Consider the following 22,645-nt stretch of genomic DNA (forward strand, 5'->3'; position numbering starts at 1 on the left):
GTGCCCTGTGTTCGTACCTCATCCTTTTAGGTCAAGCCTTCATTGTGTTACAGTGTTGTTCTGTTAGAGAGGCTACTACGGTGCAATCCAGCCACCACTGATTTCTAATCTGCTTATTTATAATTCAAAAGCTCGCCTATATATTAATGAACTCTTAATGAGCTGTTGAAAATGCCTGAATTACAGTCAGATTATTAAACTCAAACAGCCCCATAATCATACCATTGGAGTGGGCTTTAGGTACTTCTCCCATCTGCAGCTTAGTATTGTGAGGGGTATGCGTTTATTCGGAGAAAGCTTAGTAATAATTTTGACCCGTAATTTATTTATTGCCCTCCGAATGCAGTCGTCTCGGCAGATGCTCTCTCCCATTATCTGTGGGGCAGGTGCGCAGCATGTTGAAAGACAGCTAATTAGGATTTGCTGAAAGATATGCAAAAACCACGGGCTTATAACAAAGCCAAGTTCATTGTTAAACAATGTTTTACTTTGTTTGTATGATTTGTCTAAATCTTAGAAATACTGAAATGAATGTTATGGTTCTAAGTAGATTCCAAATGGGGTTGTTGTTGTTTTAACTTTATAATGCTATGATAACCAAGGAGTCCAGATGTAAAACTTTTATAAACCTCTGAAAACCACTGTCCCTGTGTATGTTTTGGATTAAAGACAACACAGATCAATTTTTAAATTATTGTTTTCCCAAGTTTCACTGTGAAGACATCAAGATCTTTTGATCATCACAGTGTTTGATTCATCCAGCTCTTGCAAATTTAGATTTATTATGATGTTTATAGGTGTGTCGAGGAATGGGTGTTACAGTTGGAAGCCATCATATCAGAAGGTGTGACTTTGGCAGGTTGGTAAGCTAAGTAACAGTGAGGGAGGTAGGATGAGAAATAAAATAGTAATTTGAACATAAAGTAAGAAAATAAATAGAAATATTCAAATTAAAAATAATTTTGGAAACTGTGTATTATTGCTATTTTAAAATTTGTAATCATGACTTTGATTAATAGAGAAAAAATCCATTCACTTTTCCAACTGTAGTTACAAAAATGATTTCAGTGTTGAGAAATAGCCTCGATATTGCCATACTGTGAAGTGCTCTAGTACTTTTGATCCAAAGGAGTATGAACTTTGTGTTGATTTACTTATGATTTTAGAAGAGTTATTATTTATTGCAAGGGGAGAATGTTATGCTAGCTGAAAGTACATACTTATTTTTATATGTGTCCACTGTTACTGAGTGTAAGGGTTGCTTCCTATTGGTATGGTGGTTTTACATACATATTAGGTATGTATTTATAAATGCCATACTTAGGTGATTACTTTCTGTCCTTTGCATTTCTTTCTGACACATTTCCTTCTTCTATCTCCCATATAGTCTATTTCCTTGTGTATTAGTCATTGAGCATCTTCTCTTGTTTGCTACACTGTTCAGGGGAGTGTAATAGCTTTAGTCTGTATGTTGATTTACTATTAAAGAGCCTCACCAATATCCATGGTGTATAACTACAGGGGGAAAACTAGAAACCTGGAAGAACCTTAAAGGTAGATTAAAATCCACATTTCCAGGAGAAACATCAATAGCTATAAATATAAAAAGGAAATAATGAATACAAATATATGAGCAAAAATTTAATTTAAAAAGGAGAAACTTAAGGAACTCCCAAACAAATGGTATAAAAATGAAACAGAGCCCAAAATAAGAGGTTACTCAGTGAATCCTTACTTCATGCCAAATGCACAAAACACTTGGTATGTGGAACTATAAGAATTCTAGGCCATGAAATTTTAACATATAACAAAGTGAAGGGAAGAAAATCAAAGATGCTAAATTAGAAATATTAATGTAGCCAATATTTAGTAGTTTCTCTTAGATCTAGAAGAAATAGCAAATACCTGTTAGTCTATCCTTAATTATCAGCAATGTGTCGATACTAATTTTTATCTTATTTAAGAGAATTATCTAACTTTTTGGTTCCCTAAATGAATTTATTGTATATTGTATATTGTAGTTTTCAACCCTTATTTATTTACCTCAGAACAGGCAACAGATATAATTTTAAATTATTGTGAGTTAGTTTTATTACCCAGTTGAAATTATTCTGAAGTATATTTTTAAATGAAAGTGACAGCTTTAAAGTGTTTTGAGGGAGGAAATTAAAGTTGTGCGTTTGAGTTAAGACAACCAAGGGCTCAGTCATGCTGTGGGTATAATTCAGGGCATCTAGAAATGAAATCTGTTCTTAAAGAGAATTGATGGTGGTTTTAGGTTAGCATATAAAATCGCAGAGCTGGTGCTCAGTTGAGTACTTGGCAGCTTATAGATGTTACTGTCATGTAAGTTACACTAGACACAGAGTGTGCACCACTGTGGATAAACAACAACAGGCACAGACGCAAAAGACAGAATCCAAATGCAGACATGCAAGATGCCAACTTCCATCCCCTCCTTCCCCAAGATGCTTTGTAACTAGTGTGGGGATCCTGCTTTTAAACAGATTTACAGAGGTTAATTGGGCTGGGATATTTTAGATTATGTTACACATTAATGAAAATGCTGATTTTGAGCTGTCATGACTCCAGTGCTTTTTATACTGTGATAATTATTTTAAAACTTCTGTCTTCTGTGTTGTTGAAAACGTCTTGGCAGAAAGCCTATGTGACCTGATTAAACCTATGAATTGTCAGCTGTGATCTATAATACTCAGATGAGGTTGCTGACTGGGCATCACTTAGGAAGTTCTTGATTTAAAAAGCAAAATTAGATTGAGACTACTGTGCCCAGCACTGCATTGCCATGTTGATGGTATATTTTTAATCCTGTATTTAGTGTCCTGGTTTGATGGCGATTGCTTAACAAATTCATTTAATAATATATATTTTAAAAACATAGCTAATTACCTCATAATGTATGTATTTCTCTTCTCTCCCTGAAATTAAATGTTGGAAAAGCCCATCTAATCCTGTTTATTTTCTAATTTTTGGATATAGCTTGTGAATATATTATGGGATTTTAAATTCTGTTCTTCCAACAGTATGGAGAAACAGAATAACTGCCTTTTGATGGGTTTGTTTTGTATCCTTGGAATTATTTTTTTCTTTGTCAAAAATCTTGAAAATTTTACCCCCTTCCCATTTTTGCTTAAATCATCTAAACTTGGGAAGATTGGGTGTTAGAATATTCTGAGAAGCCAGGGTTACCTTTTTCCAAGGATCTAATCAGAATATATTGAGAGAGAGAGATATTAGACATTTCATAGAAGTAAGAATTTTCATACTTACTGGTACTTATTGATAAAATGCAAACAATGAAATTCTCAGCATGAATTGTAGTGCACTGATGTTGTTTGATCATTTACTCAAATAAATAAAATACTCACACTATTTGTCCTGTTTCTCGCTTCTTCTCTCTGTCTCTCTCTCTCTTTCCTTGAAGGTCTCAGCATCAGAGGAGCCCAGGAGGAGGACCCTCCCGATCCCCAGCTAATGAGACTGGACAATATGCTTTTGGCAGAAGGGGTTTCAGGTCCTGAGAAAGGTGGGGGATCGGCGGCAGCAGCTGCAGCCGCGGCAGCCTCTGGAGGTTCTTCAGATAACTCTATTGAACACTCAGATTACAGAGCCAAATTGACCCAGATCAGACAAATCTATCACACAGAACTGGAGAAATATGAACAGGTCAGCAGCCGCCACTCTCATAGTCCTGCACAAACCCTCTATTGCTCTTCTAATAGACCGCGCTAACTAATTCTGAGGGCTGCAAGGGGTAGGTGTTAATAGAAAGAGCAAAATAAATAAGGTCAATCAGAAATCCAAGTGAACTGTTGAATTCATGAAATGAAGTCCCTTTGAGATTTTAGAGGTGACGCTAAGCCTATTTTATCCCATCTATTTGCTTTAGTTTTACTCATTCCCCACATTACATGCCCTTACGGCCACACCTGCAGCCATCCTTCCCCTATAACCTCACTGCTTGGTGCTCATCAAAGCTCTGGATCATTAACATTTATGCACTGGCCTTGTTCATAGCTATTATAACAAATTTTAAGGGGAAACCTTGCCTAGCGAGCTCTGCCTGCTATGCTATGAGCTGCAGAATCCTCCTAGGAGTTAATTCTTAAGGATTATGCCCAACTGAGGGGAGGGAGCTAACTTAACAAAGTAAGCAGGTTCTGGCCTTTCTCTCTGAGGAGACCTCCCAAGATAATTATAGGTTTCCTGGGGCAGAGAACACAAGGCATTGTGTGCTAAATTCCTGATTAGAAAGAAAGTATGGATTAAAAAAGCTGTTCTCAGCAATTATAGTAACCATACTTCATTGAATCTAAGATATGTTTGATTTTAAGCTGTATCATTGTGTATGGTACCACCACCAAGAAAAAGTTAATTGCCTCATTGAAGTATAACATGCCATTGATAGTAAAATGCTTCCCAGAGATGCAAAAATATGGGGTAGTCTTAGATTCAGTGAAATAAGGTAAAATGTTGGTGGTTCATTTTAAATATATTTTAGTTGTTCATTAAAGGCTAAAAACCTGCTTAGTTTGAGGAATCTCACTGAAAGGTAATTTTTAAAAATTACTATGGAAATGTTTAAGTGTACTTTTAATAAAGAGAATATTAAGCTGACGCCTATGAACCTGTCAGGTTTTTAGGTCATAAATAGTTGTATATTGGTTATAGAGTTCACCCTAAAATAAGAAACCTCCTAGATACCCATCATCCAGATGAATAGTAAAAATCAATGTCAATCTTATTTTGTTTATCTGCCCTCGCCTCCCTCTTTTTTTGGAAGGGGGTATTTTAAAATAAGTCCTAGACATCATATCGTTTCATCCATAGATACTTCACTATGTAGTCACGCATTTATTAAAGTTCAAAGACCTTAGTGTTAGTTTTAATATTGATTTTTCTTCTAAGTTCCCTGTGTAGTTTTAGTTGTATATGTTATTTTTTTCATTGCCTTCTCTACTATTCTGGATATGGTATTAATAAGCAAATGCTGGATTCTGTCCCAGAGGTGAGTGTGTTTTGAGGAATGGTAGAAAGATTTATGTAGCTTTATGTTAATATGCAATATAAATTAATATTATAAGACGTCTTTTTTTCTGAATAGGCTTTCTGGGATCTCATACTGTATCTCTAGTCTCATTTGCAGGAATAATTTTTTGTGGAAGATGTGCAAATGAGAATTTTGGAAAAATAGCCTGTGTGTGTATATTAAAAAATTGAGCTTTTTGATTTGACATATGAATAATTGAGAGTAAAAGAGTTAAGTCATGGTTGAAAAGGTTGCCCTGAGCATTAACAGTAGAAAACGGCTCTAATTTGTAGGATAACCCTAATTGCATAACTTTATGTTAAATACATCTGTACATACTTACCAAATAAATACTAGTCACTTTGCATGGAAAGATCTGTAGAATTAGGGGTCAACTGGCCAGTATTTATAGCTGAGGAATTAAGGTGGTTCCTTACTATCTTCTGCCATATTCCTTCACACCAGCCACCTTATTTTCTCCCTTTAGCCCTGTTGGAAGTTGGGTGAAACTGGCATCAGTCATTGTCATCAAAGTTTTTGTTTTGTTTCTTTTAAAAACACACATGTACACACAAAATCTTCATATACTAATCTACTATTTGTATTTTTGTTTTAAACATCAGACTGGGAAATAATGAATTTTAAAATTTAATCATAAATCTTATTTCTAGATAGGTTCAATAGCCTATTTCCTGTCTCATTTTTAACACAAGAAATAATGGATATATGAAATCTGTGCAGTATTGTGGACAAATAAAACAAGACGACTAGTTGACTGATTCAACAGAAATTTAGTTTAGAAATTTTCTCCCGTAAGTTCTGAATTGGTTTAGAGGTAACATTAGCATTTAGTTCTCTTGAGTGGTCTTTGGGGCTGGTTTTTATTGCTCTCCTGTTTGTGGTTCCTAAGTTTGTTAGGATCAGTGAGTTGACCTAAGATATAAGATAGTCTTTTCTTTTCAAACTTTTGGGATACGGTGACATTATCTGAGATAGAACTTTCAAGGATCTAGTTTGGAGTTACTAGAAGAGCTGTGAAGAACTAAATGAGATGAAGGCATCAGTTTAGATGAAGGCATGATATTTCTGAAATAGATGATTGTATTGTAGTTTCCATTTTACAGATGAGAAAATGAAACTCAAGTAATTTGTCCGGTGTCGCACATCTAGTTAGTGTCAGAATTGGGTTTTGAAATCAGTTTCTGACAATATGCCTTCCTTTCCCGTTGAATTATGCTGCTACTTGTGTATATAAAAGAACAAAACTCAACAGAGTAGATTTTAAAGATCTTATTGGCTTTATTCAATGATTCATGAGTCGGTCAGCATCTCATCTAGCAAATAGAGGGAGCTATACCAAATGAAAGGTGCCTGTAGGCAGACAGGAACACAACAAGGAAGTTAGACTACCAATGAAAGAATTGACTGTGGCAAGTTCAGCTTTCTTTAAGGCATGGTAGGTTTCTATCAGGCAGATTACCTCACTCATGCTGACCCAGTAATTCCAGATTGGTTTAAGATTACATTCCTAGGAGAGGCTGAACTGTAATTACATAGTCTTGGCTGGGTGGCTTGGAGCATAGCATAAGTGACTCCATTTTGGGTCTCTTATCTTGTTTTTAAAAATTAGGATTTGTAAATAATTCAGATATATCCCAGTTTTTCTCTGATTTGCTCATGTTGGATTACATTTGGGATGGAATCAGAGTAGAGATGGGCAAAACCCAACTATTTTAATCCCTTTACATTTAATTACAGTGAATCCCTTAACTATTAAAATCCCTTAGAAATTATATTTTTCCTCCTAAAATTACATGAACATGGGTACTTGAGTGACAGAAACCTTATTAGTAAGTAGGAAGAACATATATGTTAAGGCAGAGGCTTTGTCAGAAAATGGTGTTGAGTCTTTTGCTAAAAGAAATAAACTGCATTGGAATCTCAGAGCTATTTACTCCACTGTGTTTTGCAATGAAGCTGTAATGAAAATGTATCTGAAGCCTGTTTAGATTTAGATTGCCATAAAATTAACAAACACCACCACTGCAGTAAATTAAAGTACCTTATAAACACAGCCACATTTACAAAGCTAAGCAGACTAGAGCTACAGTTAGAGCAAAATTAAATCCAAGCTGCAAGGCTCAGCTTTATGTGTATGTTTTAGGAATGGTACTGTGTTTAAAATCCTGTCCTTTTTTTTACCTCCAGAAAATGTCCTTTGATCATATGTTTATACTATATAGGCTCAGATGTAATGATTTTTAGTGATAATGATCTAAATTCACTTATAAATGCTCTTGAAATATTAGACATAGAATATATATTAGAGTAAGTTTCTTCAATATTACTATCCCCTAAAAAGAAAACCAAACTTATTTTACTTTTCTCTTGTTGATTCTGACACCCAAGAGGAATATGATAATTTTTCGAAGCTTCAGAGATTGGGTTGTAATACTTTTCATCTTGGGTGCACTGCCTTCCACTTTAGCTGGGAGAAAAACCTGGTTGCCTCTTTGTCTTCTTGTTGATTAGCTACAAGTTTGTTTATATTTTTTAAAGAGGGGAAAAACAAATTTTTTATTTTGTGTGTACAAGATCCCCATATATTTATAAGACTCAAAGACGGCCAGGCAATGGAGGTTTATATGCCATCCCAAGCTATGGGATGGGATTAGCTACAAGTTTCAGAAAATCTTTTTACTCTGCCTTTCAAATATGCTCTTATGATTAAAGGTCCAAGTGTTAGAATAGGTGAATTCCTAATGAACTTGAGCCAAGCATCCTGGGAAGCCTGCTGTTAAGAATTGAAGGCCTTCTTGATCCTTCTACCTCTCTACCAAAGGGAAATGGATACCATTGGTTTTTGTAAATGAAATTTAACTTCGAGATTTGTTCTGGGATAAAAAGGAAAAGATATATATCATGCCCTGTACAGTTCTCCCACTTTGCTTGTACCAGAAGAAATGCTTGTACACAAGCAATTCACTTCATAATTTACAGTTGCTATAATAGAGATGACATATTGAAAGCTATCTACTATAATTATATTGAAATACATTTTTGCTGAAGGCAAAAGTGTTGTAAGGGTCTCAACCCTCCCTAAGCATCTGGAAACCTGCTTTCTGAGTTCACAAATGTCTTTTGAATTTACCTCAAATCAGGTAAAACACTGGAGCTGAGCAGGTACTCTCAGTGTGCTCAAGACCACTTAGGTACTGTTTGGCTAATAGAGGACTCCCAGACTACAGGGGACTGTGGGGGAATGGAGAATGAATGTGCAGCCTAAACCAGTGTAAAAGCATGGCTTTGTGCTTTTGGAGGCTCTCAACAACATTGTATGTTTATATTTGATGGCAAGATCTTTGCTTGTAAAGAATTTTTTTGAAACAGGTTTTGAAATGCTGATGTTATTACATGTGAGATTGTGTAATCCACAAACTCCTAATCTCATTTTGCTGTTTGTTCTTAATAGCAAAAATATATAGCAGGAAAGACAAAAGGATACTACCTGATGTAAACTTCATATTTCAGTTTCCCAAGCGAGCCTTTGTCATTCATTGCTCCAAGAGAAGGGTTTTACTGCTCTGTCAGCTTTCAAACTGGATCTTTTCCTTGGCTGGAAGGAGTGTTTGAGTGTCCCCTTTTTTCCCTTAAGTTTCTAGTCTGTTGACTCTATGTATCAAATGTATCTTTGACCACAATCTTGATTGATAAAATGAATTGTTTTATATTTGAATATTCTCTTTTTTCCCATTTTTGGGGAAGCAGTGTTTGTATTTATTTGAGCAATGGGAAGGCAGACTATGTTAGATAATCAGAGTAGGAACTTACTTGCAGAATGATACACAAAAAAATATGAATTTCATAAAATTACCATTTCCATTATCAATAATAACTGCCATTTATTAAGCATTAATTATGTTCCAGGTTCTGCAATTAACTTAACATGTATTTTATAGTATAATCCTTACAAACCCTCATGAGACAGGTCCACAAATGATGAGTGTAAAGATGTGTTAAGTTATGAAAGAATCTTAAAAAAGAGTGGATGTATGTATAACTGATTCACTTTGCTGTACTGCAGAAACTGACACAACATTGTAAACCAACTATTGTTGTTTAGTCGCTAAGTTGTGTCCGATTTTTTTCCTCCAATTGAAAGAAGAACGATCGGTATTTCATCTTTGCAGCTATTTCGTAGGCATATTGATGTCATTCTGGTTGGCTTAAATAAAAGGTATCTTTGAATGTTGACTTTTATTTGGAAACAAGAAGAATTTGTTGATTTTATAAGCATTACATAAATACAAAATCTATAATATTTGAATAGAGTTACTTGCAAGGTTATAAAGGTATCTAGAAAATGGATGCATGCAAATTTTGGAGTTGTAAACTTTTAATAGAGATTTATTCTTTCTTTGAAGAGTGACTTTTTAGAATAGGGAGTATTATGATCTGTTTGCAGTCAGCGTGTCTAGTTGTTTACAAAAGGCAAACTCAGTTTTTAGATCTGATCATGAACCATTTTAATACTTCTCTAAAATAGATGCTTGCTCACCGTCTGATTTTACATTTTTTTCTTCAGTGATGGGACCTTACAGGCAAGAAAGGGTTTGAATCTTGAATTCACCATCAAAAAAACCACCATGATGAAACAAACAAAACCCTAAAAACTAATTTTGACTGTAAACCAAATATATATGGATATGGAAGAGATAGTTTTACTATCTCCTATTATATTTAACAAATATATTTAATAAATATTATTAACAGCATTATAAAAAATCCAGATGTTTCAAATCCTCAATTATATTACTTAGTTTGAATTTTTAAAGAGAAAGGAACGAATGGCAAGGAGAAAGGCTATTATAAGAATTAATTGAAAATATTTTTTAGGGACTCCCCTGGTGGTCCAGTGGCTAAGACTCTGATCTCTCAATGCTGGAGCCCTGGCTTTGATCCCTGCTTGGGGAACTAGATCCCACATGCCACAACTAAGACCCTGTGCAGCCAAATAAATAAATAAATTTTAAAAAAAAGAAAATATTTTTTATCAGATGAAGCCTTCCAGTTTATGTTGATTTAAGTATGTTATTACAATGCCTGTTTTAAACAAAACATATATTTTGTCTCATAGTAAACAAAAATGCATCCTAGATAATTTTCAACAGCTGGATTAAAAGAAAAAAGAGGTTTCTGCCATTACTTGTAAGTTAGAAAATTCAAGGAATCAAAACTCACTTCCTAAATCTCCTAGTTAACCAAGGTATTTCTATATTTGTATTGTGGACATTGACTAGAAAATTCTTAACATACAATTTCACTTGGAAAAGTAAGAAGGCAATGAAAAAAGTTTCCAGTGTCTATTTTAATGATGTAGTCTTGTAGGTATGACAGAGGATATGATAAATGTTTAAAGTGAGCATCTTATGTTATAAACAGTATTGATGTTAGTTTGTGGTTTGATGGCCCTTCGAAACAACTCTGTAATCATTTGATCATTCTTACTGCACTCTCTTATTTAAGGAAGTGTATACCTTTTAAGGAAGAGGAGATGAGGCAGTACTGTGCTCTGCTCTGCAACTGGTACAGATGATGCTGTAAATGAGGCTGTAATTTACTTTCAGTGGTAAAAAGGAAAAAAATCACTTTGCCTAAAGTGTATGCATCTTTCTTAAGGGTGTACCCAGATTTTAATTATCTAAATGTAAATACTTAACGAATTTTACTTAGAGTAATGAGCTAAAGTGCACACTACATAAATGAGATGTTCTAATTAATCATGTATGAACTACTGGTTTAAAGAAAAGCTATGTGAATTCTGTGAATGTTGGGCTATTGCCAAATTGCTAATCAGCATTTGCATTCATAGATGACTTCACTTAATAAGTTGTGAGACATTCAGCAAATGTTTTAGGAAATTATGAGTTTTTAGGTGCAGAAACTTTTTGCTTTTAACCCTTGTTTTTAATACAACCCTGTGGCTGCTTCTTAGAAACCATAGGCAGACATTCATTCTGGGAGAGATTAAAATACAGCCAGAGAAAAACTGAGAGTCAGAGAAGAACTGGGGAAAAAAAAAAAAAAAAAAGACAACTCAGGTATCACTCACACAGGAGACTTGAATGATCTATCAAGACATACACTCTGTCAGAGACATATGTTACCATAATGTGTGAACCAGATTTGTAGGAATTAGCATTGTTACCTGTGCAAATAAGAAATATCCTGGTACAGCAGTTCTCAAAGTTTTTGGTTTTAGAATTTGAATTCTTAAAAATTATTGGAGATCTCTTAAGAGCTTTTGTTCAGTGGATTATATCTATCAATGTATTATAATAGAATTAAAACTGAGAACAAATTAAAGTATGTATTAATGTAAAAGTCAGTAATGAACCATTATCTGTTTAATATAATATTTTTTTAAAACTTGCATTTAAAATAAAAAACACCTCAACATTTAGAAGAATGTCATTGCTTTTACATTTTTGCAAAATTTTGTCATGTTGGGCTTAATAGAAGTCACCTGGATTCTTAAATGTGTTTCTGTGGTCAGTCTCCTTTCCTGTGGTTGAAGTATATGAAGAACACCTGTCCTCACACAAATATGTTATTGGAAAAGGGAGGGGTGTATTGATAGCTTTTTAAAATACTTATGGATATTATTCTCTTGTATTATACCAAAACTTGACAAGTTGTAGTATCCTAAATATTAGCTATCATGAGTCTGAAATCATACCAACTTTTTGTACTCAGTTCCTTTAAAATCTATTGGTCTAGTGCACACTTTGAATGAATCTTCTACTTATGCATATTTTTGTAACATCATGCATCAATCATTTGAAAAATAATGGTTCACTGAATTGTTTACATCTTCCAATGTTAACACCTTATATAACATCAAAATGTCATATTTATTCATATCAACACCAAATTAATCAGAAAGTCTGCTAGGAAACTATAAAGCTCAAGGTAGTAGATGCAGGTTTTCCAGAATTTCACCATTGGCACAACTACTGTCAGCTATTTTCTTTGATGTGACAAGCTTGCTTGGTTCATTTTTGAGAAAGTATCTACCAAATACCCAAATCAGAAAAATTATAATAATTTGTCGATTTTACTTTCAAATAAAAATGGTATTCCATGAAATAGACGACATCAACTCACAACTTAAACAATCACATGAGAGCTTTTTCTCAAGACACCCATCCTTGATAAGCAGTTGAAGTCCTTTTGGTACGCTTCCCATTTTATCACACAGAATGTTGAAGATGTAGTCAAAGACTGAGATGTAATAAAATGAATACTTTCTCTTGCTTTATCAAGACATTCCTAAGTGAAACTGCCTTCTGCGGTTGTGGTTGGGGGGGTTATGTGAATGTATGGTAGTAAAGAATAAGAAGGAACATCAAAGATTACTTAGTATACTATTTCCCAGAGAATTTTTCTTAGTATGTTGGCCCACAAGGTGCTGTAGAGCTGTGCTGTCCAGTATGGTTGCCACTAGTCATAAAAAGCTGTTGAGTCCTTGAAATCTAGCTCCTCTGAAATGAGATGTGCTTTTGTAAATGTAAAATATATACTGAGTTTCAAAGTGTGAAAAAAAAAGAATGGAACATATCTCATTAGCAGTTTTTTAAAGATACTATTATGTGTTGAAATGTTAATATTTTTCATATATTGGGTTAAATAAAATATGTTGTTAAAATTGGGCTTCCCTGGTAGCTCAGCGGTGAAAAATCTGCCTGCAATGCAGGAGACCAGGGTTCGATCCCTGGGTTGGGAAGATTCCCCTGGAGAAGGAAATGGCAACCCCATCCAGTATTCTTGCCTGGGAAATCCCCTGAACAGAGGAGTCTGGTGGGGTACAATCCATGGGGTTGCAAAAGAGTTGGACATGACTAAGTGACTAAACTACCACCACATTGTTAAAATTAATTGCACCTGATTTTTATTTTTTAATGTGGCTATTAGAAAAATTATAATTTCATATGTGAAAAATAAAACACATTTGGAATAGTCAATGCAATAGCAAAAACATTAAATGACCAAAAAATTCTTTTTTCATATGTGGCTCACAATATTCTTCTATTAGGCAGCACTGCTCCAGATAAAAGAGGTTTTGTGACCAAATTTATTTGGTCAAAGTTGGATACACCATTCTCCCTTGAAGATTTATGATGATGTATGTTGGCATATTGAAAGTACTGAAGAATCCTGCCCTTCCCCCACAAATTTTAAATTATGGTTAACCCCCCCCCATTTCCCAAACATACTGTATTAACATTTTCTAGAACTAACTTATAAAAGTCTGTATCCAAATTTGCTGATTTCAGTTTGCTATTCTAGTTTGCTTTTCTTCATTTTACTAATAAGAAAACTGAGGACTGGAGTTTATCAAATTATATAATTTTAAATTATATGAACATCTCTTTTGAGAAAGTACCAAAAAAAATTATATGTATATTTCTTGGCAGGATGACCACTTATTTTCAGCTTGGCACAAGATAGTCTATGTTGATAATATAGTGGGGAAAATCTTAAATTTACTTCTCTTAACTATGGTTTCCGTAAAGACGGAAAGAACTTCCACTTTTAAACCTACAAAGTTTCTTAATGTTTTACTGTCCCATACCCCAAGACAATAATTTTTAGCCTTTTAAAATTGTAGACTGGCTAAGAATCTGAAATGAGAAGAAAAACCCCACAGGTTGTCCCCTCAGGAAAGTCAAATGTGCATACAACTTAAATAAGATTTGAAGGAGTGTCCTGGACACTCTAGACCTCTCCATGGACTGCAGGTTAAAAATTCATCCATTATAAAGGTTCGTCAGGGATAATGTATTTATAGATATTAATCAACATTACTCTTGAATTGTAATATAAAACCACACCAATCCATAGGTGGCTATTGAATGCCTACCATGTGTGCTGTGCAAATCCATACTCTGAAGAATCCCAGAATCACCACTTTAAGGGAACTTTAAATTTCTTAAAACTTATACATACTTAAAACATAAAAACTTTAACTGGTAAGCAAGACTCATTTTACCTCACCTTAGAAATATTTATATAAAAGCTCCACTTAAAGTAACCGAAACAGCGTCCTTAAAAGTTAGTTCTCTCATGAGCAGTTAGAAAAACCATCCTGTTCTATATGTTCAGGATGTCTGTAGGGAAATTATGTTATTAATTATGATATAATGTTATATCTTCAAAATGTGTCTTGCCATGACCAACGATTGTTCTGTCTGTTTAACCTACTAAGCATCCATGCAATAAGATGCAGAATCTCCCGTCTTAAGAAAAAAATCAGAAGGTATCGTTTTTATGCAGAGATATAGACAGATGCTTTATTCACCAAGGTGATACTGGATATCTGTGTAGGCCCAGTTACATGGTTTTGTAGATCTAAAGAATACAAGTGAGCTGAAAGAGACAGGGACAGGATTTTTAACTAGAATGTTTGAGACCCACATCTGATCCTTATTTTCCTGCTGCCCCTTCCCTGAGGAGTTGAGCTGCTTTATCCCTCTTTCAGAAATGGTGTAGATCCACAAATAAGGCCCACACCACAGCTATGTTATACTAGGACACTGGCATGGCATCCGAGGCCCTTTATCTGCTAGTGCAAATCTGAACTCCCTCTTCTCCTGTACCCTCTTCTCCGTCCCTCTGAACTAGCTTCATACCATTATTTCCAGGGTTTTTTTTTTTTTTTTTCCTTTCTTGTGCCTTTAATTCCTCTTGATTTCCACCTTTATTCCATTTTTCAAAAATCTTACTCATTCTTTAAAGCCCTGATTTCACTTTTTGCCATGAAGTGATCTTTGTTTCCCAATGAGGATACTTACTCCTTGGAACTTAGGGAACACTCTTCCTGTGATGCTTTGCATGGCCTGCTTGTTTAAGCATTCATTTTTATACATTTTATCGCCCTGAAGGTCAGATCCACATCTTGCTCATGTATGTGTCCTTTCACTGCGTTTGGAAGAGTTTGAACTTCATAGTGTTTCAGTAAACGTTTGTTGAGTAAAACCCCAGAGGAAATAGGAGATGCTTAGTATTAACATATAACATATATCTGTACTTATATATAGAAATTGGTAGAGAGCATCCTCCAGTGGGAAAACCTCATTTTGAAAGTGGGCTGAAAGTGGTAGGAAGGGCAGTTGAGTGCTGTTTCCCTTGCATGCCTGGGCTTTCATAGTTCCAGAGTCCTCGTGCCCCTATCTAGTTATCACTGCCATTTCACACGTGTCTTAGTTTTCATTTTACCTACTACATAATGCCGTTGGTGGTTGCAAATGAGATAGAAATTCAGATGAGTTAATGTCTGGGTGTGATAATAAAAAATACCAGATTCCTAAGGAGTGATTTTTTTTTTTCCCCTTACAGGCATGTAATGAATTCACTACACACGTGATGAACCTTCTCCGAGAACAGAGTAGAACACGTCCCATTTCCCCAAAAGAGATTGAAAGAATGGTGGGCATCATTCATCGAAAATTTAGTTCCATTCAGATGCAGCTCAAACAAAGTACTTGTGAAGCAGTTATGATTTTAAGATCAAGGTTCCTTGATGCCAGGTATGTGAGGCCACAAATCCATTGCATGGCTCTTTTTTTTTTTTTTCCTTTTCACTCTTTGTATATTATTTTATGTAATTCTGGCCAGTTGGTCTTAGATTCTTCTTTAATTTGGCTATGAGAGCCCTTCTCTACAATGGATAGGTAATTCACCTCATGGTGCCTGCAGTGTCAAGCTTCTTCTCGTCTGGAGGTGGTAGTGCTATTAGCTGCCAATTTGGTGACTCAATTTGGACTTCCCTCAGATGATAAAGAGTCTACTTGCAATGCAGGAGACCTGGGCTCAATCCCTGGATTGGGAAGATCCCCTGGAGAAAAGAATGGCTACACACTCCAGTATTCTTGCCTGGAGAATTCCATGGACAGAGGAACCTGGCAGGCTACAGTCCATGGGGTCACAAAGAGTAGAACACGACTAACACTTCACCTTCTGGTGTCTCAGGAAACAAATAGTGTTAGTGCTGCTAATAATGACTTAGTAATATGTAGCCTTTTAATTCTGATGCTAAAAAGTATTTTTAAGGATAACATTCAGTATGTAACTTTGTTTTAATGCAGGTTTGTTTTCTAAGAATTTCTTAATATTACGTTGCTTGTGCATATTAGAAGAAAATCCTTCAAGATACAGATATTTCTAAGGAGGAAGTGGTATTTTAGTTACCACAAAACCCCAAACTCTGTTTTTCCAAATCTAGAGGAAAGCTTCTGAGTTTCTCCTGTAGGGATACATATTTCTCTTTTATCTGAAGCTTTCACCAGTTTTCACAGGAGTTAGGTAATAAATTGCATATGATGTGTTAGACCTACTGGGTGACATAACAGAGGAACTGTCAAGTTCCTACTCTATGCTGCCTCTACAGGAAAGCCTCCTGGGCATTGCTAAAGCTTGCAGTCAGTCTTCAACATTGTAAAGGGGTTTCTATTTTATTTTGCTTTCTCTCCCTTGGAATCTCACAGAGGTGATAAATATTGTCCAAATTTCACAGTATTAAAGAAAATAGCTAAATTAGCATCTCAACTGGAAAATAAGATGTGAGGAACAGTCTTCATGCCAGAGCTCTTCCCTGGAGCCAGATAGGAAAGATGCTACCTGATTATGCTCCTGTTCTACCATCTTTGGTTCCTTCTTCTATACTGAGTTAGTCACTGGAACTCACCAGTGCTTTGTTTTCAGCATTTCTTGTATTAGCTCTTTTTTTCCACCCAAACTTGAACTGCTCAGTTCATGTTCATCCTTTTGTCCCTGGGCTAGCACAGTACCATCCCACTGTACTTTGCTTCCGCTCATCCTCCATAGCCCTTTCATGATGGACTCATTGCTTTACGTGAAAACCACAGTAGCTTTTCACAGTTGGATAACACATGCACACAACTTAACCTGGCATTTGAGGCCTTATGTGACCTGTCACGGCCCAGATTACTTTTTTGTTGTTGTTACGATTTAAGTTTCATTTCTTATTTTTCCCATTTAACAAATACCAAGCTCACTATGAAAAATTTGGAAAACACGTAGACTAGAAGGACGAGTGATTAAAGACAGGCACTTTTTTAACTGCCCAATGGGGAAAAAAGTCACTGTAAATGTTTTAATATATTCCTTTCTGGTTTGTGGTACTTTTTTAGTCTCATGTTCTTGTGATGGTACAATATGCATAATTTTGTTGGCTTTTTAAAAAACTTACCATGAATAGGTAAACATTTTTCATATAATATAAACTATTTTAAATGTTAATTGTTGAAGTCTACCAGATGGATATATGATAAATAATTAACTTAGACTTTTTTTCATTTTTGAGCATTTAAGTTGTTCCTGTTAATTTCCATGATAACCTCTTCCTTCTACTTCCTTTCTTCTTTCCTTCTATAAATATTTATTTGTACTGAGGATATATAAAGATAAACAAGATTGGTTAACTTACTTGCCCCAGTTGAGTTTACATTCTACCTGGGGAAATAAGCAATAAACAAGTAAACAAATATGCTATAGTATTTTGCTCAGTAATGTAGTGAAATATGATAGAATGGTAAATGCTATGAGGAAAAAGAAAAGCAAGGTAAAGGGAGAGAAGATGATGGAGAGAAGGTACTGTTTTAGATAGATTTTTATTGCAATTAGTCTTTCAGTAAAAATCTTTATGCTTTCAACCTTTGTGATCTTTAGAATTATTTCCTAAGGATTAATTCTCAGAAATGGAATTATTAGATCAAAATGTGAACGTTTTTAGTGCTCTTAATATATCACTAAATTGTTCTTTCCTCTTGGTCTCAGCCATTTCCTCTGGCTAGAATTCTTTCTTTTCCTCTGCCTAACCACCTCTTCTGCTACCACCCCTCAACTCCTATCCCCAGCCTTCCACAGCAAGTCATATTCTCTCCAACCATTTCCCCAACTTGGTCACCGGTAATGAACTGTCGTCTGTGAGGGTGTCTAGCATGGAGCCTGGAATTAAGGCAATGCTCATGTTTGTTGATTTAGTGAGATCTTGCTCATCCTTCCAGGCCTGGCCTAAATGGTCCCTTTTAGGAAGCCCACTTTAATCCTTCCACTGGTCCATGCCTTCTCATGAACACTGATACTGAGTTGATACCGTTCTCCAGACCAAACTTCATTCAGACTGCCTTTACTGTAGCTTTTCAGGATCATTTCTTCCCGAGTAAGTTATGTTGTTACTGACAGCAATGGCCAAGTCTTATATATGTCCATTCCCCACAATTCCAGTGTCTTATAGTGTAAAACTGCAAAAAATTATTTATTGACTAACCAGATGAATGAATAATTCCACTTACTACTTATAATAGCTCAAAGCGTTAAGGAAGTAGCATTAGAAAACCAAAACCATTCTTAAATTGTAAACATTGAGCATTTTAATGAAAAGTATTATGTAACAAAGATTTTTAAAAGTACTTTCTTCAGAGGAAGGAGACGTATATAGGCACCTATAGCTGATTCATGTTGATGTACAGCAGAAACCAATACAATATTATAAAGTAATTATCCTATAATTAAAAATAAAAAAAATTTCTTAAGTACTCTCTTCAGAAAGAAATCTTTCCTAACATAGCTGCTGTTCTTATTTCTACAGATAGTTTCCCATTCTTGTCAACATGCATGCTTTTTTTTTTCTTCACATAACTGCATTCATAATGTATACACCTAAATGATTTATACTTCTTCCAAGAAGAGAAAGGAAGTTAACAAGCCAGAGTGAGCAGAGCCAGGGTGAGGCCGTGGCAGAGCTTGAAGCGGAGTCCCTTTTCCCACAGAGATTGCCGTTAGGAATGTTGTAAGGCCTATGGGACACAGACCCGGGACAGAGGCATCACTGCACACTGGCCTGAGGCACAGCCATTTAGAGAGTGGTGAAGCCTAGGGGAACGAAACTTAGGGGAAATGCTTAATGGGAATTTTCTAAAGAATGTTTTTCTAAAAAATAAATGAAGTATAAGACCGAGTTCTCTCTTACGCCTTCGAGTGAATGCAAATACTGAGCTTTACTTCCATCTATTCTTGTAGTGCCTCTCAGCAAGCCCTCTGCACTGAGAAGGCAAGGTTTTTCTGCTCCAGGCAAACATGCTCATTCAGATATATGATCCCCTTGCTCACCCTGGCTTTTTGTAAAGCCATACTCACATTTTCTTGGTAATTGGACAAGCCGACGCATGTACCGGTGTAGAACAGTTAGGAATAAATTTGTGTCAGTCCCTCTACTCTTCTAGTAGAAGGGCTATAGTTTGGATGCAGCCAGACCGTCTGGGGTGAGTTATTCTATTCTGCCCATAAATTTGTTCTCTGAGGTTTTTTCCTGTTTTCTAAAACCAGCCACTCCTAGGCAATGTCAATGAACGAGCCAAACTTATTTTTACTCTCCCAATACGTTTCTGCTCATTCCTCCTTTCATAAGTCTTCATTTCCCAAAGAAATGCCCTTGTGTGATTCACTCCACTTTACCCGGTCTTGCTGCTGGATTCCATGTTTTACACTGAATCACAAGCTCACATATTTACATGTAATGGAATTGAGTGGAGTGGCTGGATGAGGAGCAGTGAGGATTAGAGAAATGGGTACACATCTGAGGGGACAGCCACCACTTAGCTGGCTGCCTCCTGAGAATGTCAGCCTGGTGTGACTGATCTTCCAAGTTTTCATAGGCAGCCAAAAACCTTTACAAGCAGGTCATTACTATGCTGTCTCAACAAGCATTACCAGTGGGCCAGGTAATTGCTTGTAGGTTTGACAGTTTAAGTATCTATTCTAGACCTTTTCTACCCTACACTCCCACTCACCCACTCACCAGACTGTGCCTCTTGAAAGCCCCAGGAAAGGGCTTAGTTTTCCTTGTCAACAATGCATGACTTCTATAAAAATGCTGATTGCTCTTCTTGGTGTACGTTTCTTTTCACCTGTGTCTTCCCTCACCGCCTCCCCCATCCAGCTCATCATCAAAGCCTGTTGATTTTAATCCCCAAATAGATTTTGACTCTCTTCTTCATCCCTCAGGATACAGTGGTTTAACCTTCCAAAAAATTATTGAAATTAAGAAATTTCAGGTCTCATAACTTGAGATGTTTTGATCAGACCTAGATTTCTTGCTCCCTTGACTCTCCCTTAATGTTGAAACAGAGATCACATACTTAACCTGCCATGTTAGTGACATCATTTTAACTAGAAGAATCTTGTAGGGTATGCACACTTATAACTGCCTACTGATACTGTCTTTCCGGAGTATATGCTATCACAATTAAGATCATTAAGATTATTTGTAAGACAATATTAGGAAAATTATTTGGGGAAAGTGTTTTCTAGTTACTGGAGAATTTAATTTAAAGTGAAATCTGAAAGAGGCTAATTTTCACACTGGAATTCTTTAAAATCTTAATAATAAGACCCAAATATAAATGACATTTTTGCTATTTGAAATACCTTGTCAGCAAATACTTGATCTTCTGACATTCTGCCACCCCCTCCCAATAAAAATAAAGAACTTGTCCTCCCTTAGTTTTTCCCTGGTGAGTAAATCATACCTGGGACCAGGCAGTTACTTAAGAAGAAAAATCCAGAAATCCTTGATGTATTTTTTTCCCCTTACCTTCCTTCTCTGTATTCCCCCACTTGTTCCCCCCATCCAATTTATTATTAAGTCCTATTGCTTTTACTTTTCAAACAGAGCTTGAATCTTTTTATTTCTATTACTCTTACCCTGTTGCCAGGTTACAATCATCTCTTTAATTTGACCATTGCTGTTGTCTCTTTAAATATCTCTACATTTCCTTTCATGCCCTCCTCCAGCTATTCTCAGTAGTCACAGTGATCTTTTTAAAATGTAAAACTTAAAACCTTTAATAGCTTCCTATTGCATGTAAAATAAAATTCAAAAATCCATAGAGGGTCCACTAAGCCTGTGTAATCTGGCCCCTGTCCATCCTTCCAGACTCATCTCATGTATTTCCTGATTTTTTACTGTGCTCCAGCCTCCTCTAGCCCTTTAGACTGGCCAAGCTTTTTTCCTGTTTGAAGACCATTACCTCTGCTTATTTCTCTTCCTTCTACTCTTTGTCTGACTAACTCATACACACTGTCCAGGTCTCAGATTAAATGTCACTCCTTCAAGGACACCCTTCCCAACTTCATAATCTCTGTTAGGTTTCCTTCTTAGACACTTTCATTATACCTTATACTTTTTCTTCATGGTGCTTGACATGATCACCATAATTTATAAATATTTATTTCTGTGGTGCTTATCTAATGTCTTTCTTTTCCTAACTCTCTAATCTCCTATAAACTTCCCTTGTAGCCCTTATCTGTTTTGTTCCAACTGTATCCTTATTGAATATCTAGAACACATTAGATCCTTAATAAGTATTTGTTGAATAAATTAAATAGTGACGTGAATTGTGCTTCACATTCTAGAGTTTTTCTTAGTTATCCTACATCTTAATGTGAATTGGATAGTTCTCTGGAGAATGCCAAGAGTATAATTTACAATATCATGATGATACATGAGACCCTGAGAATGTTAAAAAATAGAAATCTAACTTTTTTTTGGTATGATCCTAAGTAATATATCCCTCTTTGGTTAATGTGGATTATAACCACTGTGCTCTTTTTGGTTCCTTCATAGACGAAAAAGGCGTAACTTCAGTAAACAGGCCACAGAAATCCTGAACGAATATTTTTACTCGCACCTCAGCAACCCCTACCCCAGTGAAGAAGCCAAAGAGGAGCTGGCCAAGAAGTGCAGCATCACAGTGTCCCAGGTGAGAGGGGGCCGCAGGTGCGCCGTGTTCCTCCGATGGCCGTAGGCACCCTGCTCTTCTCCTCAGGGTGTTTTCTTCAAATTTCATATCCAAATGTTTCATCACCAAAGAACATATAAGGAAAACATAGATATTTCCACATTTTTATGCAAGCTTTTAAAGCTTAGATAATTTCTTTTCACCTTAAATGTCAAAGAATCAAAATGATCCCCGCTTCCCTAGCGTACATCTCTAGAAAGAACAGAAACATACTTCGGGGAGAGATGTGGTTTACACTCACATGACTTCGGTAAACAGCATGGAGTTTTGCTTTCCCGATTTAGATGACCAGTCTAATCTTCTACCAGTGAGAAACCAACGTGTTTGTTGTCAAAAAGAAGTTTCATATAGCTCTGTGATGAAAGTTTTGAGGAGTTCTCCAAGTCCTTTCTTGATAACCGTGCTATGATATTTGGGTTTCAAAGATTTCTTTGCTTTTTTGTTATCCATGAAATAGAAGAATTAAATTCATGCCTATCCCTGCTTTTGTTGTTGTTATTTTAAAAAATGTCTATTTGTAATAAATCGTGCCCTGGAAGTTAGCTTTCATCTTCTAACACAAATACACTTAATTTTAGGCAGATGGACTTGTTTTATTTTTAATGTATTTGGCTGCGTCAGGTGTTAGTTGCAGCAAGTGGGATCTTCATTACATCATGAAGGAACTTTGCTTGTGACACATGAACTCTCCAGTTGTGGCATTAGCTCAATA

At 35.8% G+C, this 22,645-nt stretch overlaps 1 protein-coding gene across 3 annotated transcripts in view; it reads left to right on the plus strand.

Annotated features, from left to right (window-relative positions):
• Window positions 1-22,645, plus strand: part of PBX3 (PBX homeobox 3) — a 223,881-nt gene that overhangs the window by 164,991 nt on the left and 36,245 nt on the right. For all 3 annotated transcript variants that reach the window (XM_040225141.1, XM_040225143.1, XM_040225142.1), the window contains exons 3-5: window positions 3,446-3,687; window positions 15,449-15,639; window positions 21,759-21,894. In XM_040225141.1, coding sequence (XP_040081075.1) covers window positions 3,446-3,687; window positions 15,449-15,639; window positions 21,759-21,894 — 569 coding nt within the window. The remainder of the gene's footprint in view (window positions 1-3,445; window positions 3,688-15,448; window positions 15,640-21,758; window positions 21,895-22,645) is intronic.

Source organism: Oryx dammah, unplaced genomic scaffold (assembly GCF_014754425.2).
Source record: "Oryx dammah isolate SB20612 unplaced genomic scaffold, SCBI_Odam_1.1 HiC_scaffold_25, whole genome shotgun sequence".
NCBI classification, from domain to species: domain Eukaryota; kingdom Metazoa; phylum Chordata; class Mammalia; order Artiodactyla; family Bovidae; genus Oryx; species Oryx dammah.